General features: G+C 58.1%; 1 protein-coding gene across 6 annotated transcripts in view; it reads right to left on the bottom strand.

The window, feature by feature from the left end:
• Nucleotides 1–25215, bottom strand: part of PPP2R5C (protein phosphatase 2 regulatory subunit B'gamma) — a 163000-nt gene extending 137785 nt beyond the window's left edge. For 4 of the 6 annotated variants that reach the window (XM_051834798.2, XM_051834800.2, XM_051834801.2 and 1 more), the window contains exons 1-3: nt 25062–25213; nt 24538–24603; nt 3182–3350 (exon numbers count right to left, since the gene is read on the bottom strand). In XM_051834798.2, the coding sequence (XP_051690758.1) occupies nt 3182–3350; nt 24538–24603; nt 25062–25088 (262 nt within the window). In that variant the 5' untranslated portion in view covers nt 25089–25213. Of the gene's footprint in view, nt 1–3181; nt 3351–24537; nt 24604–25061 lie in introns of all 6 variants that reach the window. The other 2 variants (XM_051834797.2, XM_051834796.2) reach the window with 2 other exon arrangements.
• Between the last annotated feature and the right edge of the window lie 269 nt (nt 25216–25484).

Below are 25484 nucleotides of genomic sequence, written 5' to 3'. Positions count from 1 at the left end.
TTGCCTGCAGTGCTGGCAATCCCATATGGGTGCCAGTTCGAGTCCCAGCTGCTCCACTTCCAATCCAGCTCTCTGCTATGGCCTGGGAAAGTGATAGAGGATGGCCCAAGGCCTTGGGCCACTGCACCCACATGGGAGACCTGGAAAAAGCTCCTGGCTCCTGGTTTCGGATAGGCACAGCTCCAGCCATTGCGGCCAATTGGGGAGTAAACCAGCGGATGGAAGACCTCTCTCTCTCCCTCTGCCTCTCCTTCTCTCTCTGTAACTCTGACTTCCAAATAAATAAATAAATCTTAACAAAAAAAAAAAAAAGATACAGCAATACAAAGAGGAAAACATCCCAACAGCTCCCTGTCATAAATACTGAAGCAGGGGCTAGCGCTGTGGCCTAGCAGGCTAAACCGCCGCCTGCAGTACTGGCATCCCATCTGGGTGCCGGTTCCAGTCCCGGCTGCTCCTCTTCTGATCCAGCTCTCTGTTATGGCCTGGGCAAGCAGCAGAAGATGGCTCAAGTCCTTGGGCCCCTGCACCCTCATGGGAGACCTGGAGGAGGCTCCTGATTGGCGCAGCTCCGAACGTTGTAGACCAACTGGGGAGTGAATCAGCAGATGAAAGACCTCTCTCTTTCTCTCTGCCTCTCCTCTGTGTAACTCTTTCAAATAAATAAATAAATATTTAAAACAAAAACACTGAAGCAAAAATTCAGAAGAAAACTGCTAACCCGAAGCAGGCAGTATATAAAAGTTAGTATGCAGGTCGGCACCGCAGCTCACTAGGCTAATTCTCTGCCTGCGGTGCCGGCACACCAGGTTCTAGTCCCGGTCGGGGACCGGATTCTGTCCCGGTTGCTCCTCTTCCAGTCCAGCTCTCTGCTGTGGCCCAGGAAGGCAGCGGAGGATGGCCCAAGTGCTTGGCCCTGCACCCACATGGGAGACCAGGAGGAAGCGCCTGGCTCCTGGCTTCGGGTTGGTGCAGCGCGCTGTCCATGGTGGCCATTTGGGGGTGAACCAATGGAAAAGGAAGACCTTTCTCTCTGTCTCTCTCTCACTGTCTAATTCTGCCTGCCAAAAAAAAAAAAAAAAAGTTAGCATGCATGCTATGACAGTAAGGCAGTTTAAAACCGGAATCAAACACTGCAATCCTAACATTAACGTGCTAAGGAGAAAGCCCTACAACATGTGACAAAACCAGCATGACGGGCGGGAGCCCCTAGCCAGGCTGTAAGACTCACATGCGGGGTGTGAGCCATTGGGCAAGACCAATGCCAGCAACATGAGCCCCCTCTACCTGACATGCTGAAGCCACTTACTAAAAATGGAGAAAAAATAAATACATAAAAATGGGAGGACACAGGAACGCCTGCCAGTGCCTCTGTTACCCTTAGTCCTGGCTGGTGGTGGAGCGAAATTAACCCAACAAGTAGCACTGGCTCACACAGCACAAGAGAAAGATAAGATCTGATTAGAAATGACAAGACTGTACAGGCAGATGCTAGTACAGAAAAAAAAAAAAACCTCACTAAGATTAATAAGAAAACTCGGTAAGGCGATGGCATAATACTCAAAATCCAATAAATAGCTTTTCATGAGATTAGAAAGCGCCAACTAGAAGTAGAAATGGAAAAAGTATTACCCAGTTGCAAGAGTGACAAAAACTAAAGTACTTAGGGATAAAATTAAGGGAAAAGTAGAGATTTACAGAAAGTAAAAAAAAAAAAATATCTTATATAAGTAAGAAAATAAAACCCAGAACCATGGAGGAGCTATACCACCCACCAAAATAGGCAAAGGGTATCATAGTCAATCTTCCCCAAATTAACACGTAACTTTAACGTAATTCCCATCAATTCCTGCTTTTTCTGAACTGGATGAAATCATGCTTGCTTCTACACGAGTGTTAATGTCTTGCAGCAGCCAACAAAGAGCTGTCAGACAGGATTAGGGAGGGGAGGTGGGGGCCACCGGGCCATACCTTGTGCTGTTCTCCGAGGGGCACTGCCCACAAGGCACGCAGGAGCCTGTGCAGACTCCTCGGGAGGTCCGCTCTGGCCTGCACCGGGTCTTGCCAGCCCAGGCTGAGCACAGAGCAGGCCGGGCACATGTCAGACGCGCCCCTGTCAAACCAAGCTCTGGCTCTCGGGCTGCGGTGAGCGTGAAGGCTCTGGAACAGTTACACAAAACTTCTTCCGAGCCACTCATCCAAACTGTCTGTCTCTGGGCCGGCTGAGGGTACTGCTGGGAGCAGTCCCGGGCAGGTCTTGCTGTGACAGCGGGCTCGTTGGTGGTGACTGGTGTGCTCAGCGTGCTAATGAGTGAGCCAATGGCACCAGAGAGGTACCGACTATCTGGGAGCAGAAGTGGGCGAGCATGCCTGGTACCTACCATAAGCCAACAACAAGCTCGCCACAGGCAGGGAGCCTGGGTTTCCAGGAAAGTCATCCATGACCCCACTGTCCCCCACTGCCCACGTCCCCACTAAGCTCCAGCCAGGGGCAGGCTCTGGGGTCACAGCTCTGCCAAGACAGACCTCCTGCTCTCGCCGAAGCCCGATACGCTCTTCATGCAGCTTTCTTACTTCAGTAAATAAAAGGGTTTCCAAGACTCACAACTGACTGTAAGCTCCTTGTTCTATCTTCCTCTGTAACAGGGGCCGGACACCCAGAGGGAGAGGGGCACATGCCACTGGGGAAGGTTCAAAGCTGCACACGAGCCGTCACAAGGGGAAGTCACAAAGTGCTGTGGCAGCTACATCCCAGCTTCTCAAACCTAAGAACTAAGAGGCTCTCCTGAGTTCTTCCAATTACTTGTGGCAAACCCCTTCTGAACCGCTGGGGCCCTGAGACAAAACAAGAGAGGTACTGAAAAGAAAAAAAATTACAATGAATAGGAGGAGATTTTAAGTTCTTCCTGTTTTCATAGCACGTTACACCCATAAAACATTAGTTATCAGATTTTTATCTTAAGTAGCTCTGACATTTAAAATGTTAGTTGAGTAAATAAATTGATTTATTTTTTAGCCATTCCACCTAAAAAAAAAAAAAAAAAAGCCAAAAAGCCTCACACAGAAGAAAAGACAATCCTACAAAACACACACAGCACGGGCTTAAGAAGCTAGCAGGCCGGAACACGGCCCCTCCATCCACACAGCCAAGTCTGACTTCTGGAAGGCAAGTGGCAATTACCTTTCAAAGACGGCAGTTTCTGAAGTTCCCTGTTATTGCTGGCACTGAACCGGGAGGAGTTCTGCCGCTTGTCTTTCTTCACTATGGGCTGCAGGACCGGCACCTTGATCTTGGTAGACACCGTAGGCGGGACAGCAACAAGGCTGTTTTTCCTGCTGCTGGGAATCAGCTTCCGAAACAAAAACAGAAGAGTACGTGAGCTGGGGGATTTGAGGCCCAGAGAGAAAGCAGTCTCCTCCGCCTGACCCGGGCCGGCACGCCTCGAGGTGCCGCACGGCATGGCTTACATCCCCCCCTCTTAGAACCATGCGACGTCGGCTTTCAGCTCCACAGACGTACCTAGTCCCACGTCTCCCTCCAACCTCGGATTCCTAAACTTTCGCCACCCAGGCCGATGCGGGCGGCTGAAGGATGGGTCCCCCGCCTCCCGGGGGTTCGCGGGGCTTGTGAGTCTGTGACCTTAACTTGACGAGAGGGACTCTGTGGGTGTGAGTGAGTGAAGGCTCCTGAGAGGTGCAGGTGGTCCTGATGGGGCAGGATGTCCCCAGACAGGGGCTCAGGAGATGCGGGCGGCCAGACGAGAGCAGACCACAGGACAAGCAGACAGGCAGGGCGACACGGCGACACTGGCCGTGGGCCAGCGGGAGCAGGTGGTGTCAGATGCTGGGAGCCTCTAGGCCTCCAGGCGGCACACAACTCTGCCCTGGGACCCCACTTTTGGCTCCAGCTCAGACTTCTGACAAGTTCGTGTTCTTCCTGTAGGCTGCTAAGTTTGTGAAAACTGGCAAACACAGGTGAGCGCCTCATAACCTACAGGTCTGCCCTGCCTCTCACCACTCGGGCGAGGTGAGCAGGCACCTCCCCCTGAGGGCCAGGAGATGCTCTTCTTCTAGCTGCTCTCCTTGCATTCACCCCTGGCTCCTGGTCCACCTGTCCATCTCCAAGCTGCATCACAACAATCAGGATGGCCCGACTGCCCACGGCCCCGTGGAACACTCCAGCATGGGGCGACAGTCGAGGGGTCACACAGTACAGCCTCCAGGGGCCCCTTCCCCTGCCACCCACACAGGCCCAGGGAGACCCTGTGGAGTCCAGCCAGGCCCTGCCCCTCACCCTAACAATGGTTTCCTGCCTGCACTGCCCAGCAGTGCTGGTCACCAGTAGCACTGGCAAGCGCCAGCTGTCAAGTGGAGAGGGCAGAGGCTAGAGGCCACCCTGCCATGCAGCGCTCACTGAGCAGTGAGGAGCTGCCGTGTGACAGGGGCTCGAGAACACTCGGCCAGAGCGCCTGGGACGGCAGGAGAATGCTGCGTGGGACCAGAGTCCAGAACCACTTCCCTCCCAGGCTGCAGCTTCTTCCTCAAAACACGCTCTGTGGGCCCGATCTCGACGCCTGTCATTCTTTCCATCTGACCGGGGAGCTCGGGTCTTTCTTCCTCAAAAACCCCATCCACAACGCATCCCCGCCATGGAAATCCCCCCAGTTGAAGCTCCTCCACTGCGCATTCCCTGGAGGCCCCTAGAAGACCCCAGGGCTCTCTCTCCCGTCGGTTGGGCTGCTTTCAGCCCTAAGTCATACGTATTTGCACACCTGACCCCTGGTCACAGTCTGTCTCCTTTTCATCCTCCTCTAACGCGGAACACACGACGGCCTTGGTCACAATCAGGCAGAGGTGGACGGAAGCAGCCTGGCTCTCAGCAGCAAGGTGGACGTCTAGGATGTGACCCTCGACCCTGCACGGTCTGACCCACCTCACAGGTGCCCGCGGCCCCTGAGGAAACGTCTCCGGCGTCCGAGAACGAAGACGCGCCTGCCCCGCCTCCCTCCAAGGCGTTCCCCTAGCAGTGCGCAGTGGCCTTCCAGAAAAGAAAGCCTGGTCCCTGCCCCACGCTAACTCATGATGGCCCCGCTCCCTCCTGCTCCACCAGACCTCACCCCACACTGGCACAAGGGCTGCTCTGCTCTCCCTCTCGAGGGGGCCTGAGCGGTGCTCCCGGCCAACTCCTGGTCTGCCCTGCTATGGGTGTCCCAGGCTCGGGCACCCATCAGTGGTGGGACAGACATCTTTCTCCCTGACGAGGGCCAGCAGCTCCCGGAGGCACCACAGTCCGGGGAGAGCGTCTCTGAGGAAGGGAGCCGGGGAGGCAGGCAGGGGGCTGCTCCAAGGCCGGAGGCCGCAAGTGCTGTGCCGTGCCTGTGGAGCAGCGGGCAGCGCCAGTGAGTCCAGGCCAACAGCTCCGAGCTCCTCTTGAGGGCTCTGGCAGCCCAGTGAGGTGGTGACAGCAGCGACAAGGACACATCACCCAGCCTCAGGAGTGGCCCGCAGATGGGGGCTGGTCCTCAGAGGGCCCATCCGGCAGCCTGAACAAGACACAAGGATGCCAGCTTAGACCAGGACTTGGTGGGTAGTTGTGGACAAGGGGACACCAGGAGTGGATGTGTGGGGAGGAGGGAGCAGAGGGCATCAGAGAGAGGGACAGAGGGGGACTGGAGGAAGCCCAAGTACGTGCCTGTCGATCTGACGTCCAGCGTGGTGACGCAACCTGTACAAGCCCAGTCTGGGTCGAGTCCGCATGCTTAGCAAATGGAGGAGGGGCCGGGCTCCTCTCCTCCCTGCTTTCTTGGTTTCTTTCTGCCCCACCCTGCCCACCCTGCCCACCCTGCCCCAGAAATGTGGCACGGATGGCCTTCCTCACCTCCTGTCTCCAGGGGCACCCAGGACACCCCCGTCGGAGCAGGACAGGACTCCGGAGTCCATGGTATCGAAATGGTGACTGAAGCTACAGGAGTGAACCAGGCTGCCTGGCAGGGACGAGGGAGAGAGGAGACAGCACTGTCCTGCGTGGGCAGCAGGCGCGGGTGGGGGTGCCCTCCTGGAGGCCAAACCACCACCGGCTCCAGCGGCAGAGAGGTCCCGGCTGGGGAGGTCGGCCGCGCGGAGCAGCAGCCCCAGGAGCTGGCGGGCCTGTGCAGGAAGCAGGCAGATCCCGGATCCACAACGCTTTCTAAAACTGTGGGTGGGAGTAGGCTTTTCAGCCTCTCACTCAAGACGCCCACAACCCACATCAGAGTGCCTGGGGTGGAGTCTCAGGTCTGGCTCCTGATTCCAGCTTCCTCTAACGTCACCCTGGGAGGCTGCGGGGATGGTCAAGTGCCTGGGTCCCTGGCCCCCCTGTGGGAGAGCATGACGAGCCCAGCACATCTGCTTGTCTGACAGCCCTGAGCTGAGCCATCTGACAGCTTTGTGTGTATCTGTGTGAAAAAGAGATCTGCAGGGGCCAGCATCGGCAGCAGATTCAGCAGCACTGGCATCCCACACAGGCACCGGTTCAAGTCCTGGCTGCTCCACTTCCAACGCAGCTCTCTGCTAATGTGCCTGGGAAAGCAGCAGATGATGGCCCAAGTGCACGGTCCCCGGCCACCTACATGAGAAGCCAGGATGGAGTTCCAGGCTCCTGGCTTCCCCAGGGTATTGCAGCCATTTAGGGAGTAAACTAGCAGACGGAAGAGCAATCAATCAATTTCTCTCTCTCTCCTGTAATTTTGCCTTTGAAACAAACAAAATAAATTGTAAAACAATAAAGAAAAGAAAGACGAAGTCTGCCAAGAATCACCCTGATGGAAGGCTGCAGGCCTGGGGACAGCAGGAAGGCCAGCAGGGTCACCAGGCGGAGGACAGAGGAAGCTGCCCGGACCACCGGCAGCATGAGCAGACGCTCCTACTCAGCACCCGACACGGCTGCCCACAGCCAGCACTCACACAGATCTCCCACTCCCGCCACCCCGAGTCCTCTGATAGGGGAGTGACGGCCATGGCCCCGTCCTGGGTGCCCGTGGAGTGGAGGGGGGCAGGGCCAGGGCGGAACGCGGTGGGCAGCTGCCTCCCACCCTCGGAGGGCTTCCATGGTGTCACAGCGCTCTTGGTTTAGTGCTCAGAAGGAGTGATGCTGCAGGCTCGAGCCTCACGGGGTCCACGGCCTTCAACTCCAGGTGGATCCCACTCCTCCTCCCTACGTCCAACAAGCAGGCAACCCCAGTCGCCGGTCTCCCAAGCTTGTCCCCGTCTACAATTTATAATGGATGGACCAAATGGTCACCGCTGCCGTGGCAGAGACGACGTGACACCCCGTGACACAGAAATAAGTGCTGCCGTCTCCAAGCCCAGCTTCCACCTGACCAGGTCTCGGGGTCTGACCGCCAGTTTCCAGAAAGTACAAGGACAGGGGGCCTGTGGACCACCCAGGGACGCCATCTGCAAACCTGGGCTGCGGGGGCAGCTGCAGGTTTCTGTGCCGCAGCCCCATGGACGGACTTCTGCGGGGCCACCCTGTGCGCTGCGAGGCGTTTACGGCCTCCTGGCCTCTGCCTACAAGAGGCTGGCAGCACCCACCCTCGAGATGGGAAAACCGGAAGCCTCTGCAGACACTGTCAGAGCTCACGCGCCCTTCGAAGGCGTGTGAATACCCTGATTTCCTTAACAGCTAAAGTGCAAGGGGAAAAAGACAGACAGGCCCTATGCCGATGATGGGAAATCCAGGACACACAGCCACGAACGCAGGACCTGGCCCTTAGCTATCAACCCGCCAGCTGAAGAACGGGGTGGGCATCCGAGAACGGACCATGACTGGCGCGTGCTCGCGGCAAGGAGCACTAAACCTCTCGCAGGTGTGGCACCAGTGTTTTGGCTCTGCTTGGGGTCCCCTGCTCAAAGATATCCCAATTCGAGATTTATGAACAAAGCACGATGGCTGAGTTTGCTTCAAACCCACCCAGTGTGAGGAGGGAGCGGGGGCGAAGGCGGGTGGACGCTGACGTCCGCAGGGCTGGGCGACGGGGCCTGGGCCCACCGTGCACTCCCCAGGTCGCGACTTGCAGGAAACTTTCGTGCCGCGCCCCTGCCGTCAGAGCCGCCGTCTTCCGGTAGCCATGCCAGTCAAAAGCTGCCCTGGGCGCCCGTGATGCTCACGTGTGTCTTCGTGACGCTCAACACACACACGCTCCGGTGCGCTGCAGTTCCGCTGCTTCTCTGGGGCAGTGCTGTGTCTCCTCTTCCCCGTGTGTTCCTGTCACAATACTGAGAGAGACAGGCACGCGTGGTGTCGTCTGCGACTCTCTCCCACCGGGGGACGCACAGGCAGTGTGGCCTGGGGGAGGAACTCGTCCACTGAGTGGTGTCCCTCCACATGGACGGGTCAGCACCTGCTCTCCCCTCAGTAGTAGGTCTGCTCCGTGTTCCCGTGTGTCACCTGTGTGCTCCCATGTCACCTGCGTGTCTCCGTGTTATCACCTGTGTGTTCCCGTGTCACCTGCATGTCTGTGTTATCACCTGTGTGTTCCCGTGTCACCTGCGTGTCTCCGTGTTATCACCTGCGTGTCTCTGTGTTATCACCTGTGTGTTCCCGTGTCACCTGCATGTCCCCGTGTCACCTGCGTGTCTCCGTGTTCCCGTGTCATCTGCGTGCTCCCATGTCACCTGCGTGTTTCCGTGTTATCACCTGTGTGTTCCCGTGTCACCTGCGTGTTTCCATGTTATCACCTGTGTGTTCCCGTGTCACCTGCGTGTCTCCGTGTTATCACCTGTGTGTTCCCGTGTCACCTGCGTGTTTCCGTGTTATCACCTGTGTGTTCCCTGTCACCTGCGTGTCTCCGTGTTATCACCTGTGTGTCCCCGTGTCACCTGCGTGTCTCCGTGTTATCACCTGTGTGTCCCCGTGTCACCTGCGTGTCTCCGTGTTATCACCTGTGTGTCCCCTTGTCACCTGCGTGTCTCCGTGTTATCACCTGTGTGTCCCCTTGTCACCTGCGTGTCTCCGTGTTATCACCTGTGTGTCCCCGTGTCACCTGCGTGTCTCCGTGTTATCACCTGTGTGTTCCCGTGTCACCTGCGTGTCTCCGTGTTATCACCTGTGTGTCCCCGTGTCACCTGCGTGTCTCCGTGTTATCACCTGTGTGTCCCCTTGTCACCTGCGTGTCTCCGTGTTATCACCTGTGTGTCCCCGTGTCACCTGCGTGTCTCCGTGTTATCACCTGTGTGTTCCCGTGTCACCTGCGTGTCTCCGTGTTATCACCTGTGTGTTCCCGTGTCACCTGCGTGTCTCCGTGTTATCACCTGTGTGTTCCCATGTCACCTGCATGTCTGTGTTATCACCTGTGTGTTCCTGTGTCACCTGCGTGTCTCTGTGTTATCACCTGTGTGTTCCCGCGTCACCTGCATGTCTCTGTGTTATCACCTGTGTGTTCCCGTGTCACCTGCGTGTCTCCGTGTTATCACCTGTGTGTTCCCGTGTCACCTGCGTGTCTCCGTGTTATCACCTGTGTGTTCCCGTGTCACCTGCGTGTCTCCGTGTTATCACCTGTGTGTTCCCGTGTCACCTGCGTGTCTCCGTGTTATCACCTGTGTGTCCCTGTGTCACCTGCGTGTCTCTGTGTTATCACCTGTGTGTTCCTATGTCACCTGCGTATCTCCGTGTTATCACCTGTGTGTTCCCGTGTCACCGGCATGTCTGTGTTATCACCTGTGTGTTCCTATGTCACCTGCGTGTCTCTGTTATCACCTGTGTGCTCCCGTGTCACCTGCATGTCTCTGTGTTATCACCTGTGTGTTCCCGTGTCACCTGCGTGTCTCCGTGTTATCACCTGTGTGTTCCCGTGTCACCGGCATGTCTGTGTTATCACCAGTGTGTTCCCGTGTCACCTGCATGTCTGTGTTATCACCTGTGTGTTCCCATGTCACCTGCGTGTCTCCGTGTTATCACCTGTGTGTTCCTGTGTCACACACGCTCTGGTTTAACCCCATCACCTCTAGACTAAAAGGCAACATCTCTCATCCTTCCCCCACCGTGTTTTCACGCCGCTGTCAGACCTACCTCTCTATACCTGCAACAGACTGCTCCCCTCCTCAGAAGCCCTCTGCGGCTCCCTACTGCCCGAGCGTGTCTCCGTGGCCGGCCACTGTCCCTCGGACGCCAGTTCCTCGACCAGCAGCAGCACCCCAGGTGCGCCGGCTGCATCCTGTGCGATGCCTGCTGCTTTGACCTGAACGCCTTCTTCCCCTTCACCCCACCCCAGGACCCTGCAGGCCCGGCCCGGACGCCAATGCCACTTCCCACCCTCCCCACTCACGCGGTCACCGGGACACGGCCACTCCACGCTCGGAAGGCGTCTCCCAGGTGCCGACCTCACCCCTGAGTGCTGCTGCCTCCACGGGGCAGGGGCTGCCTCACCTCCCGCTCTGTGCTTGAGAGCAGGCCACGGTCCCTGAATCTCCACGCCGCGGGCCACCTGGCCCGTGACAAACCCGAGCTCTGTGTGTCTCTTCAGAGCTTTGAACCAAGTGCACTTTGACCAGAACAGTGTGGCGCTGCAGTCAGGGTAAGCAGCCTGATCAGTGGAACACGCATTCGGGGGGGGGGGGGGGGCGTGTCAACCAGCAGCACTGGGACACCCGGGCCACAGTGCGATCAGACCCTCACCATACCACACACAAAGTGCGGCGGACACCTGGACATGAGACCTAAAACCAAAAAACTCTTTTCTGACCTTGGGTCTGACCATGGGTTCCTAGCCATGACTCCAAAAGCACGACTGAAGAAAAAACAGATAAACTGGACTTCGCAAATTTAAAAATTTTCATGCATCAAAAGACACTATCAAGAAAGTGAAAAAAAAAAAAAAAAAAGACCCATGAAAAGGGAAAAACAGCTTCTCTTCCAATTTATCTCCCTGCTCTGGCCTGGGAAAGCAGCGGAAGATGGCCCAAGTGCTTGGGTCCCTGCACCTGCATGGGGGACCCAGAAGAAGCTCCCGGCTCCTGGCTCTGGATCAGCCCAGCTCCGGTGATTTGGGGAGTGAACCAGTGGAAGGAGTACCTTTCTCTCTGTCTGCAACCCTCTCAAAATAAATAAATAAAATCTTTAATTAAAAAAATAAAATAAACGGAAAACAAGTGCGAGTCAGGGTGTGGAGCAGTGGCAGCCCTGGCGGAAGGCTGGCGGAAGGCTGGCGGGGACGTAAAATGAGGCAGCTACTGTGGAAGTCTGGAGGTTCTTCGGGAAGTTAAACATCAAACTGCCGCGTGGGCCAGCAATCCCACTCCCAGGGTAACCCGAAGAACTGGGCAGGCGTCCAAACCAAAACGTGTGCATGGAAGTCCACAGCAACCAGAAGACAGAAGCAACCCACACGTCCGTTAGCTCAGGACACAAACTGTGGTCAACCAAATGACGGAGCATCACTGAGCCACGAGACGGTATGAAGTTCTGATACCTGCTACAGCATCTAAGGGCCTTGAAAACGTCTTGTGCCGTGGGGGAAGCCAAGCAGAAAAGGCCACCGTGACAGTTCCACTTATAGGAGCAGATCCAGAGAGAGAGCAGGGTGGCGGCCTCCAGGGCTGGGGTCGGAGAGACGGAGACTGCCTCACGGGCCCAGGCCTTCCTTTCGGGGCGAGGGAAGTGTTCTGACAGCAGACGGTGCCGCTGGCTGCGCTGCCCCGACCCCTCTCGATTCTTCCAGGCTTACTGTTAGAAACAGCACAGGCACCTCGAGTGCCAAAGTCGGGTGGGACTCGGGAGGGTCCACTGGTCTTGGGCACAGAGAAGGCACCGACGCTGGCTGAGCCCTCAGTGAGACGGCAGGAGTGCTTCCTGAGTCAGGGGTTTAGCAAGAAATAACAGCTCAGCTCAGCATCTTCCTCAGAACGACAGGAAATCCTCACGGAGGAGGAGGACGCTGTGCAGCCACCTAGTGAGGGTGAAACCTGAAAAGGTGAAGTTTGTCCATCGCTGTCCCTCTCCGGCCTGGAGGCTCTGGGGAACTTTGCTTTCGCTCACTGAGGCGAGAGAGACCCCAGAGGTACTTCAGCTTCCTTACGCGTCGCTAATCACAGGAGCCCGTGCAGCAAGTTCAGTACAGCTCGTCACACACACACCAGGACAGCCGCCCCTTCCCTTCGCAGGCGCTGCCGAGAGCTGGTGGCTCCGCAGAGCGCCGAGTGGGCACTGGGTTTCTGGGTAACATGGGCAGCCCAGCAATGACCTGAGGCGCCACAGGAGCAGCTGCTGGCCGGTCCTCGCCTGCCCTACCGGGCTCTTTACTCAGAGACACTGGCCGCAGGGAAGGGGGCTACGCAGGGCCCAGGACTCGGCAGGCACTGGCAAGGAGGGCCTCAGGAAAGCACAGGTGAAGGCGCCAGTCCACGTGGTGAGCCGAGGGGGCCGCCCAGGCAGGCTCCCAACCCCAGGCCGAGGATCAGGGTCCCAGCCAGGGCAGCTGAGCCCCTGTTCCCAGCCTGACAGGTGCGTGGAGGTGCAGAGGTCTGCTTGCCGCAGGGCACGAAGGCCTCTCCTCCAGTCTTCTCCAGCCTCCAACACACAAGGGCTGCACCTCTAACACAGAAGGAACAAGGTGCTAGAGGCTTCCCTGACCCTTGGGAAAACGTGCCACCACGCAGCTTCTGACATGAGCCACGTCACCTCTGGATGTCCAAGTGCCTGCTGGGCACTGCCCCTCCACAGCTTCCTGTGCCGCCAGGCACCAGCAGCCCTACAAACATGGGAGGCATGCTGGTCCATGCTGCCTACAAGTGTCTCTACTTTGAAATATTTCATTCAGTTGGGTCGATGATGTGGCGTAGTGGGCCAAGTATCCACTTGTGGCACCAGCATCCCATTGGGTGCTGGTTCACATCCCGGCTGCTCCTCTTCCCAATCCAGCTCTCTGCTGTGGCCTGGGAAAGCAGCTGACGATGGCCCAAGTCCTTGGGCCCCTGCACCCACGTGGGAGACCCAGAAGAAGCGCCTGGCTCCCAGCTTTGGATCAGCCCAGCTCTGGCCGTTATGGCCATTTGTGGGGGGAGGGGGGACCAGCAGGTGGAAAACCTCTCTCTTTAACTCTGCTTCTCAAATAAATACATAAAACTTAAAAAAAAAAAAAAAAGAACTATTTTGCTCAGTCAGTCACTCTGGACGTCTCACCATGTAAGGGCTTAGCACACTGAACACACATCTCCTTCCCTTCACCCGGACGCCACGATCCCCCAAACTCACAACCTGGCAGGAGTCGGGCAGGCAAGCACTGTGCTCTCCATAGCTTCGAGAGTGTGTCAAGTCCTGCCAAAGCACAAGCAGTGCTGGTCTCAGGTTAAGGGTTCAAGGGCAGACACCCCCAGGGTGGCAGCCGTCAGTCCTGTCGCAGCATTTCTCTGAGCACTGACCCTGATGTGGACTCCACCAGGCAGAGCTGGGGAGCTACAGCCTCTGGCTGCATCTGGGCCGCGCCCGTTCTGCTGTCAGGTTTGACTGGAACACAGCCAGGCCTGTTTGCTTGCCTACTGTCTACCGCGGCTCTCTGGCTACAGCAGCAGAGCTGAGTGGTTGTGACAGAAACCAAATGCTCCCCAGGCCTGGAGTATCTTCCACCTGACCCTGGCAGAAAGCTCGGCTGACCCCTGGGCCAGGCCAATGATTCCTGCTGAGAGGCAGACAGAAGGCAGAGCAGGACAGACTGCCCCATCAAGGCTATCAGGAAGCCACATTTATCAGCAGGCCTCCGGAGCCCCCCTCACCAGTGACAGTGAAGGGAGCTACCGCCTCCAGCAGCAGGAGGTTCAGGTCAGCATGTGGAGTCACGGGTGCACCCCACGACAAGAGCACTGTGCAGATGCACAAGGGACAAGGCAGGTGACCTCCCACAGAGTCCCCCGGAAACCAAGGCCCGGACACTGGGTGCAGGAGAGGGCGGGAGAGAGCCATGGGGCTGAAGGGAGGACGGTAATTTCTGTCTGAACACTGACCTGCCCAAAGCCACCACACCCCCCTGCAGATCACCGGAGAACTGGGTGTCCATCAGAGCCAACAAAGGTGTTCTCCCGAGAAACCCAACTGTCTGGGAAAAGCCAAGGCCGCCGTACAGCAGCAGCCGCCCCGCAAAGCAAAGCTCTCTGCAATCCGCCTTTAGGCACCAAACGGCATGGAGCCAGTTCCCGGCTAAGGTGTTTTTTTTTTTTTTTTTAATTAAAAAAAAATTATTTATTTTCATTTTATTTGAAAGTCAAAGAGTTAGAGACAGGCAGAGCTCTTTCCTCTGCTGGCTCCCTCTTCAAAATGTCCAGAACAGCCAGCACTGGGCCCAGCTGAAGTCAGGAGCCCTGAACCCAATCCGATCTCCCATGTTGGTGGCAGGGACCCACGTACGTGAGCCGTCACCTGCTGCCTCTGAGGGTGCACGTGGCAGGAAGCTGCACTGGAAGTGGAACCGCCAGGACTTGAACCAGCACTCTGATGTGGGATGCAAGCACCCCGAGCGCAAACGCCCACCCCACCAGCGGAGGCTTTTAAACCAAGGTCAGTACCGGCTCACTGCCGGCTGTGCTGGCGCCTCAGCCTCGCCTGTGTGAGTGAAGACGGCAATCTGAGAAAAGGCGCGGTCCTCAGGCTGGTCTCCCCGGCAACGCCCACGAGCTCTCTACCCTCAGATCAGCTCCTTCCCGCTCAGCCCCTGCCCCCAAAGCTCCCATCCCACTCAGAATGCAAACCCCAAAGCCCCACTGATGGTTGCTTACAAGACCCTACCCCACCTCTCACGTCACCTCCCCACTCTCCCACCCCCTTCTCACAGCCGACTGCACTGGCAGCCACATCCGGCTCCTCCTGCCTCAGCCCTCCGCAGCGGCTGCTGTCCCTGGCAGGAACGGCTCCTCGCAGACGTTCAGGGCTCACCTCTAACCTCACGCCCTCGCTGAGACCTCCCCAGGAGCCCCCAGAGTCCAGCAGAGCGGCTGCCAGAGGCGGCCAGCCCCACCAGGGGTGCCTGGCAGTACTGGCGGTCACTGGGGCCCCTGCTCTGCAAACACGTGCGATGCTGTCCCCGTGTCACCAGCCCTCTTGCTGCAGTGGGGCTGCCCCCAGGACCCAGCTCTCACGCCTTCACTGAAGGCACTCCACGCAGGCACTCCGTTCTGTTCAGTGCTAGGCACCCAGCACCCGTGACCGTGCCCAGGACATGGGGGGATCTCGATGGACCTGATGGATCCCCTGCAGGACAGCCAAGATCAAGGAAGCAGAAGGACGCCGGGAGACAGACCCTGCGGCGAGCAGAAAGGGTGCCTGGCCCAGCCCACCCTTGCACCCCACAGCGCCCCTCCCCCGGCAGAAGTGTGAAGGAGGCTCTCTGGTGGCACTCAGGTCACCGCGACCCTCTCCTTGGTGAGGCCACTCTGACCCCCTGGAGTAGGCCTGAGTATGCAGTGAGCTGACGGCGGAAACGCAATTTCTTTATTTTTAAGCATATGTGTTTCGACTTAAAAATAAGAGAAAGAGTCTAGAAAGAAAGATGGACTGGAAGGGCACAGGGGTGACTTCGAGTCCTCTCCAGGCCCCGCCCGGCTGGGAAACGGAGCTTTCCCAGGGTGTGGACCTGAAGCAGACCGCGTGGGGGACACGGCCTGCTTCCTGTGTCGCCGCCATCTCCCCTCTCCTGTCTTCTTTCTCCTAATTTTATCTACTTCCCTGTCTTCTGTCCGTTTGTGTCTTCTTTTCTTTACATTTAACCTGGAAGTCTGACCTTTTACAGTGACAACCAAGAATTCAGTTAAATGCACACACACTGGAATCTGGAAGACACCCTGAGGGTCCACAACGGGAAGGCCGTCCGTGAGGCTGGGGCTGCCCAGCATCTGACGCCATGCGACTGGCCACCGGGCCTGGCCGCGAGGAGGCCAGTGCGACCAAGACACTGGATGTTTTTGCTTAGTTAGATGTTAATTCCCATTCATTTGGATTGGAATGAAATAGCCACACCTGGCTAACACCGTGGCTAGGGCAGGTCTACCACCCTCAGAGCTGCCAGGTGCGCTGGGCTCATGGGCACGGCAGCACTGGGTCAGAGCTAACACTTGCAGGCTGCAGAGTCCAAAACCGAGCTTTTACGGCACTGATAAACTTATTAAAAAAAAAAAGTACACAAGATGCAGGAAAATCCAACTCGGAGCATTCCACTCGGAGCATTTCCCCTGGAGCTGGACTCTGGGCCTGCTCTCTGCCTCCCCCAGGTGGAGGAGGACGGCAGTCCTCCCGGCACCTGGGCAGCAGCACTGTGGCGTTCTCAAACCCGGCAGGGTGCCAGCACTGCCAGGAACACGCCAGGGGGTCACCACGACCCCCGGCAGCTTCGGGGAGGCCTCTGGTAGCTGAAATCTTCCAGCGATGTCCCCCGTGGCCGGGTCCTCACCCAGCTCCCCACAGCCTTCTCCGGCTGCCTCACTCACCTGGCGGCTGCTCCAACACAGCACCGCCTTCCCCAGCTGGGAAACCTGCAGTGATTTCCTATCATTCACTCAGGAACTTTCTAGAAATACGTGCCATGGAATGAGTTTTCACTAAAGGGGGCGGAGAACGCTGAGTGATCCTCGCTGCTGGCTTCCACTGCAGCACGCAGCCTCGGAGCAAGGCGCCTTCGGGAACGCAGGAACTTAACGGTGCGCCCGGGTCTGCTCAGGTCAGGGTGGGGAATGTGCGGCCCCGCCAAGGCCACTGCAGGTGGGACTCGAAACCCAACAGATCTACAGTCTGCTCATTTTGAGGCTGATGGCTTTGCATGGCCTGCAGATGATGTCCTAGATACCCAAATGGCCCCTGGCAGAAAACAGGTTCCCTGCCCTTGGCTTAGGCACTTGGAAGCCCCTGATTCTTACCCAGTGCCCACCTGCTCTTTCCATGAGATGGGCGACATCTGTCCCATCCATCCAGTGGCAGAAAGTAAGGAGGAACGGGGCCAGCATGTCGCAGGTAATGCACACAGCCTGTGTGTAACACGTTAGGGCTATGTCATTATTATCATTACTACCACCACTATTGAGAGGTGAGGGGAAGGAGTGGAAAGAGACTGAGAGACCCACAGTGCCATCCACTGGTTCACTCACCAAGTGCCTGGGGCTAAGCCAGCAGCCAGGACTTCTCCTACAATGGTGATAGGAACCCAGAACCCTGTGCCATCATGGCTGCCTCTCAGAAGGCGCGTTGGCAGGAAGCTGGAGGCAGGAGCAGAGTAGATGTGGAATCCAGGTTCACTGAGAGTCACCAGTCAGTCTTGACTGCTAGGCCAGATGCCCACCCCTACTTATTCTTTTATCCATCACAACCCTCAGCACAGCACTTGCTCAAAACAAAGCTGTAGCTGTCTAAATGAAACACTGACATATATGTGACTCTGTTCTGCTGGGACATGTTACCAAAACAAACTTAAATTTTAAGAAATACAAAGCACTTGGGGCCAGTGCTGTGGCGTAACGGGTAAGGCAGCCGCCTGCAGTGCCGGCATCCCATAATGGGCACCGGTTCGAGTCCTTGTTGCTCCACTTCCGATCCAGCCCTCTGCTGTGGCCTAGGCAAGCAGTGGAAGATGGCCCAAATCCTTGGGTCCCTGCACCCACGTGGGAGACCCAGAGGAAGCGCCTGGCCTCGGATCTGCACAGCTCCTACCACTGTGGCTAATTGGGGAGTGAACCAGTGGATGGAAGACCTCCCTCCCTCTCTCTGTGTAACTCTTTCAAATAAATAAATAAATCTTTTAAAAAATAAAGATTAAAAAAAAAGAAATATAAAGCACTAAAGAGCATATGGGGCCAGCACTGTGGCATAGCAGGTAGAGCTGTGGCCTGCAGTGCTGGCATCCCATATGGGCACTGGTTCGAGTCCCAGCTGCTCCACTTCCTATCCAGCTCTCTGCCAGGCCTAGGAAATCAGTAGAAGATGGCCCAAGTCCTTAGGCTCTTCCACCTGTGTGGGAGACCCGGCAGAAGCTCCTGGCTCTGGATCAGTGTAGCTCCAGCCGTTGCAGCCATCTGGGGAGTGAACCAGCAGATGCAAGACCTCTCTCTCTCTCTCTCTCTACCTCTGCCTCTCTGTAACTCTGCCTTTCAAATAAATAAATAAATCTTTCTAAAACAAAATCATACGGAACCCTTATATTTAAAAGGAAAACCACTTTGAAGGGCAATAAGTTAAAATAAGATCATATGAAACTATAATTTTTACTAGGATCTTATAAGACTATATTTTTTCTACTAAGTACATAAAAGCCAAAAACAAAATCTTCCATTTTGTACAACTTTCATTAAGACAGTACAGAAAGATCTGAGTACCATATTTTTCTGCTTTAGAATAATGCTACTTACTTAAATTACATTGAGGGAAAATTCTGCTTTAAAATTCCCTTAGGAGACCAAAAAAGGCGATAAGGAAATAAGCCTCTTAATGAAAGAACTTTTTTTTGTGCTAATTTACAGTATCAGAAAAATCAGCAACCTAATTGATTTGAGGCGCTCCTCTTCCCTGAGCGCCTCAGAACCTTCCCGGGCCGAGGCGCTACGCACCTGGGGCGTGCTGGGAGTCGGTTCAGCTGCCGTCCCCAACAGCTTCATCAGCTTGCGGAGCCAATTCACAGGTGAAGGCAGGCGGCCCGAGGCAGCGTAAGTGGCAAACAACGGGCACCGCGAGTGCTCTAACTCAAAATACGGAAGAAATATGGCTTCCCTGGAATTTCAGAATAGACAACCCGAGTCGGAGCTAAAAGAGGAAAGGGGGAGAAGACTATTCTCAAACAGCGGTTCTCCAAGTGTGGGCTGGGGGCCCAGAGCTGGGTTCTTTGGGACCTCTCAGGAGTCCACAGGGCCAAATGTGTGTCTATGCTCGCACTAAGACACGACTTCCCGTCCTGCCCGTCACTACCTGGAGCTCTCCACAGGCTCCCTCTGTGACAGCAGAACAGGAGGCAGGACAGTCCTCTACCTCTCACGCCAGACGTTACAGCCGGGCGAAACACGCAGCAATACCTCTCTTCCCAGTGGGGTTTTTAATTTTCATATAAATATTATTTGCATTGATGTGTAATGGGAATTGTCATCATTAGGTGAATTAATGAATATTGTAACAATTCCAGGTCTGACTTCTATCAGAACATAGACACAGCCTGCCCTGCAGCTCTCTGGACTCTCCACACCGTGAGGAGTGCAAAGGTTAGGGCGCTGCTGTCCCACAGGAAACACCACATCCAGATGACTGTGGGTCAGGCAGGCTTTGTAAGTGGATGTACTGGGGGGGGGGGTCCGTCTTTTAAGCGTGGTGGCCCAGCAGGGGGCGACTCTGTGCACCAGGAGACATCCCCAGTGTCTGGGATCCTTAGTTGCTACTGGTGTCTGGTGGGTAAGGCCAAGGATGCTGAGGAGAACCCCACAAAGTACTGGACCCCAAAAAAGGATCAGGCCTCACATGCACACGCTGGGCCTGGGATTGCTGGGCCAGCCTACAGCACGGGACGGCAGTGGGAGCGAGGATGCGGTGGCTTAGAGAGGAACCCACTGCTTCTGCGCAGCCCCAGGACAGCTGGCCCAGGGCAGCACCTCCTGAAGGTCAAGGCTGGGACCCACGGCGACCCTCCTGTCTGCAGCGCCACCCCTCTCCTGCACAACCTGCTCTGGGCACCTCTCACACCTGTGCTCCAGCCACCTCTCCTCACACCCGCCCCACCCACCTCTCCCCACACCCAGCCCCTGCACACCTCTCCTCACACCCGCCCCGCCCACCTCTCCTCACACCCGCCCCCTGCACACCTCTCCTCACACCCGCCCCACCCACCTCTCCCCACACCCAGCCCCTGCACACCTCTCCTCACACCCAGCCCCTGCACACCTCTCCTCACACCCGCCCCCTGCACACCTCTCCTCACACCCACACTCTGCACACCTCTCCTCACACCCGCCCCAGCCACCTCTCCTCATACCTGCACCCCGCCCACCTCTCCTCACACCTGTGCTCCAGCCACCTCTCCTCACACCCGCCCCCTGCACACCTCTCCTCACACCCGCCCCGCCCACCTCTCCTCACACCCGTCCCAGCCACCTCTCCTCACACCTGCCCCGCCCACCTCTCCTCACACCCGCCCCCTGCACACCTCTCCTCACACCCACCCCAGCACACCTCTCCTCACACCCGCCCCAGCACACCTCTCCTCACACCCGCCCCACCCACCTCTCCCCACACCCAGCCCCTGCACACCTCTCCTCACACCCGCCCCCTGCCCACCTCTCCTCACACCCGCCCCGCCCACCTCTCCTGCACACCATGCTCCAGGCAAGGCCCACGGGGAGGCTGGCAAGACTGAACCAAGACCAGGCAGTGACAAGCATGGACCCCTATTTCCTAGATAATAATTACATATGAATTTCGAATTTCAAGAGATTTCTGAAGTACTGCTTCTCTCGGGTTTCACTGGAGTTCAGCTCAGGGCTGTACGGACACGGTTGGGACGAGGAGGAAGCCCAGAGCTCAGAACGGAGCCAGACAGCGGCTCTGCTCTCTGGTGGAGGAGTGGGGGCTCCACCACACCCCGTGGAAACCACCTCCACGGCCCTCCTCCAGCGCACTTATGGTCCACAGCCACAGAGAGCACCGGAAGTGAAACACAAACAAACCAACCCAGACAGCTTTCATTAAAATGTTGTTTCTGTCAACACATCCTGGGTATGTTAGACAGACTTTCAAAATTTCAGCCTTCACTTGTAAGAAACTACACCACCACCTAGCACCCTGTACGTCAGGCCAGACCGGAACGGATCACAGGAGGAAAGAGGCTGTGACTGAAGGTGTCACGCAGCCAGCAGGTCCACATGAGGGCTGTCCAGCCCTGTCCGCAGCCGTGGCTGCTACACAGCAGCACTATGGAGTCGCACATGCAAAACACGTGGCCAGAGAACACAAATTTGCTCAAAACAATCACTTTAAAAAGGCATTAATGCTTTTTAAAATGTAACTTAGGACCCAGTACACAAATTGGGAAAACGCAGCAACACCCTCCTGTGGTCTGAGCCTCCAGACGGCAGGGGTCTCAGAGCAACGATGTGGACTCCAAATATTCACCAAGACGCCTCGTCGTGGTCCCGGATCTGTGGGCCCTCACAAGGCCAGCTGCGCAGAAATCCGCTCCCTCGGCCACACACTTGCACGTGGCCCACAGGCCCGCGCCTGGCCTCATTCCTGAAAGATACGCTTGGGGGTAAATCAGCAGTAAGGGCTGGGCAGAGACTTTCATTTCTGGGACACGCGTGGATAAGCAAAAAGTCCAATTTAAGAATTCGAAAGAGAAAAAGAAATACGTATGAACATGTCATTCAAGGAGGAGGTGCTCTAAGAGTACGGCAAGGCCCGCACGGTGCCTACTCTGCTGGATAGTTAGAGACGGCCTAATCGCGAGCTCACCAAGGCCCTCCAGGGACGCGAGACCCGGGCCGAGCGAGGTAAGCCACACCGTTTGCAGCAGAGCAGGAAGCAGCATTTTGACGCCAACCCCTAGGCTGCAACTGCTTCCACTGTTCTCTCCTCCACGACGCCGCCTTCCTTCCTACAAACCCGTGCCAGCGTCCTGCAGCGCGAGCCCCCTGCACGGCCTGCCGGGCCTCGGTGACTGCCAGCTCAGATGTCACGACAGGCCCTCTCCTGCACTTGCTGTCGAGGGCTACACCAACCACGGGCCACACGCTGTACTGTCTCCTCTTACTCCCAAATCCTCCAGCTACGCTGCCCCAGGCAGGTACCTGCTGTACACCTGTCAGGGCTGGGAAGTCGTCCCAACAGAGGCGAGTGCCCAGGGTCACGTGAGCAACTGGCCATCAGGAAGGTGTCATAATCGCCAAAAAGGCTTAAGAGCAGCAAGGGCGTATGAAACCTGTGCACACTGTTCGGGTTAAGACGTTCAAGTTGAGAGCGACACTGAGAGGTGGGACAGTGTGTGTCAGTCACGTGGCAAGTGGGTGGAAGGAACGGAGAAGCGAGCTGGAGACTGAGCAGAGGAAAGCAACAATGAAAAGTCAGGGGCGACTCCAAGTTCAGAGGCTCCCCAGTGTGTCTTCCTGCACAGTGACCTGTTACAAGGCCGTGTCACCTCTGGGAGAAGTACTGAATGGCAACACTTCACTGTCTCTCAGTGCTAACTTCAAGCTCTGTGGCTCCAGCTCGTAGACAGCAGCACTAGAGAAAATACAAAAGGACAGGTGGGCCAGCACACGCAAGGCTCTGCACCCCATGGGTCTCATGTAAGCGACCGTCTAAAAACCCAACCACCTTGAAAACACAAATTTGACCTTTGAACTGTTCAAGGGTTTTTTGTGTTTTAACTTGACATGACCCATCCTTACAGCCAGTCCTTTCTACTGGCACAGGAATAAATGGGACACACATTTACCGACGCTCCTCTGTGACCCGAATGGGTTAGCAAGAGGCCTGGGGAGCAGGAGGAAATCTCAGCAGTTTTAATGAAAGAGCAACCAACCCAAATCAAATCAAAACAGACAGTGCGCGCACACACTCCTGCAGGATGGCCACATTTCATCCCCAGTAACTGAGTCAACAGCGTGGCACAGCAGCAGGTGGAATCCAAGGCCCCCAGCGCAGCACGGGACTGCACGCTATAAAGAAAGGGCCGGGAAGGGCTGGCACAAAGAACGCCAACTCCCGCTATCCGGGGGACCTTCCAGATGTCTGCTTTTTGGCTCTGAGAGGGCAGCAGATGTGCCGGGACCAACCACCTGCTGAACGGGCGGGAGCCTGGGACCACCAGGGACAGGGCAAAGACAACCACCAGGGACTGGGCAAAGACAACCACCAGGGACTGGGCAAAGACAACCACCAGGGACTGGGCAAAGACAACCACCAGGGACAGGGCAAAGACAACCACCAGGGACTGGGCAAAGACAACCACCAGGGACTGGGCAAAGACAACCTGGGCCTTAGCAAGAGGAAAAAAAAGTCTACTGCAGAGAATCACCGTTTAACTGCGTTTTCCAGACAGAATGTCACTCCCTCGAGTTTGGCTTCTAGGACATTTGCAAATTAGCGTCATCTGTGCTAAGACCAGGGCCTCAATGATCCAGCTGTGGAGACAACTGATGCTAAATTACGCAGCTTCTCCGCTGCCCATGGACCCAAAAGGAGCCATTAGCTCTGCCTGGACCCACACAGCTCTTGGCCCCTTGGCCCGAGGTGCTCTGGCTCCACGACACCCAGCGTCAGGGAAAGCAGTGACTGTGCAAATCGTCTCCAGAACAATCCCAACCCCACCCGGCTCGCATCCGCCAGTTCCTCAGCCGAGCTCAGGAAGCAAAAGCGTCAGAACTGGACAGAGCGAAAGAGAGACCGGAACGGCGATGCCGCTGAACACAGACGCCGAGGCTCGGTCAATCTGGAATATTTAAATCAAGACTATCTGCACGACCCAGAGCCGGCTGAAGAACCAGACACCGAGTGAGAAAGGAGCGAGGCCAGGATACCAGCGGTGGAGGCTGTGCCGGGGGAAAAGCAGCAGAGACAGAGGGAGCCACCTGTGGGCTTGTAGGAGCGGGGACGCCCCGGCCTGAGCCATCCACAGACCCCTCAGGAGCGGGGACGCCCCGGCCTGAGCCAGCCACAGACCCCTCAGGAGCGGGGACGCCCCGGCCCGAGCCAGCCACAGACCCCTCAGGAGCGGGGACGCCCGGGCCTGAGCCAGCCACAGACCCCACAGGAGCGGGGAGGCCTCCGCCTGAGCCAGCCACAGACCCCACAGGAGCGGGGACCGGCCTGAGCCAGCCACAGACCCCACAGGAGCGGGGACCGGCCTGAGCCAGCCACAGACCCCTCAGGAGCGGGGAGGCCCCGGCCTGAGCCAGCCACAGACCCCACAGGAGAGGGGACGCCCCGGCCTGAGCCAGCCACAGACCCCTCAGGAGCGGGGAGGCCCCGGCCTGAGCCAGCCACAGACCCCACAGGAGAGGGGGCCGGCCTGAGCCAGCCACAGACCCCTCAGGAGAGGGGACCGGCCTGAGCCAGCCACAGACCCCACAGGAGAGGGGAGGCCCCGGCCCGAGCCAGCCACAGACCCCTCAGGAGAGGGGACCGGCCTGAGCCAGCCACAGACCCCACAGGAGAGGGGGCCGGCCTGAGCCAGCCACAGACCCCTCAGGAGAGGGGACCGGCCTGAGCCAGCCACAGACCCCACAGGAGCGGGGAGGCCCCGGCCCGAGCCAGCCACAGACCCCTCAGGAGAGGGGACCGGCCTGAGCCAGCCACAGACCCCACAGGAGAGGGGACGCCCGGCCTGAGCCAGCCACAGACCCCACAGGAGCGGGGGCCGGCCTGAGCCAACCACAGACCCCTATGGCAGGAGGGCTGCCAGGCCCCTGGCCCAGGGAAGGCGCTTGGACACACACCGCGGTAGCCCAGCCCAGGGTGGGGACGGCCACCGCACACAAGCCGCCGGGCATCTGCGCCCTCGGTGTTCCCACCCGAGCTACAAGTTCACGGCCACAGCGGGCACTTGGGCCAGTTACCTCCGAGTCCAGCGTGTCCTGTCCCTCTTTGGAACTTTTTCCGCTTTTCCCGGCTTTCGGTACTTCCTGGGAAACAAACGCGTCAACGTCAGGTCGTAGAGATGCACGGACACCCTCGACCCCACGGTGCCGACCGTTCCGATCACGCCGCGCCCCCTCCCACGCCCCCCGGCTCCGGACCTGCGGCGCCAACTTCGCGCACAAACAGGTCCGCCCGCGTCCGCTCGGCGCTCCGGGCGCCGCGGGGGCCCCGCCGCACGCCTCCCTCGCCCCTCGCAGGACTCGCGGTCGAGGGCCCCCCGGCCTCCGGGCGCACGCAGCGGCGAGCCGCGGCCCTCAGCGGCCAGGCCGGCCCCGCGCTGCCGCCGCACCTGCCCCGCACGCCCCCACCGGCCAGAGGGAGGACGCGGCGGGAGGCAGGGGGCGGGGGCCAGGCGCCCAGGCACGACCCCTAGGTCCCGCCGCGCCCCCGCCTCAGGGCGGTTCCCACTCGGCCCCTCAGGGCGGCCGGGCCCTGAACTCACTTTCTCCTTCTTGTTTTTATTCGGCATGGCTGGTGCGGGCTGCCGCCGCCGCCCCCGCCGCCGCCTGCTCCCCGCAGCAGCAGCAGCAGCAGCAGCGGCGCCGCCGCCCCGGCCGTCGCGCCCGCCCGGCCACCGCCGCCGCCGCCGCCGCCCCCGCCGCCCGGGGACTGAGTCGTTCGTTCGCTCTCGCTTCCCCTTTCCCAGGCTCCCAAAGGCTGCGGCAGCCGCGGCGGCGGCGGCGGCGGCAGCGGCGGCGGCGGCGGCGGCGGCGGCGGCGGCGGCGGCGGCGGCGGCGGCGGCGGCGGCGGCGGCGGCGGCGGCGGCGGCGGCGGCGGCGGCGTCTCTCCGCCCCTCCCCCGGCCCGCCCCGCCGCGCCTCCCGCCGCTCGCCCCGCCCCGCGCCGGTCCCGCCCCTCAGCCCAAC

Source organism: Oryctolagus cuniculus, chromosome 20, assembly GCF_964237555.1.
Source record: "Oryctolagus cuniculus chromosome 20, mOryCun1.1, whole genome shotgun sequence".
NCBI lineage: Eukaryota > Metazoa > Chordata > Mammalia > Lagomorpha > Leporidae > Oryctolagus > Oryctolagus cuniculus.
The sequence above is the reverse complement of the archived record's forward strand: the minus strand, read 5'-3'. Positions and strand labels throughout refer to the sequence as shown.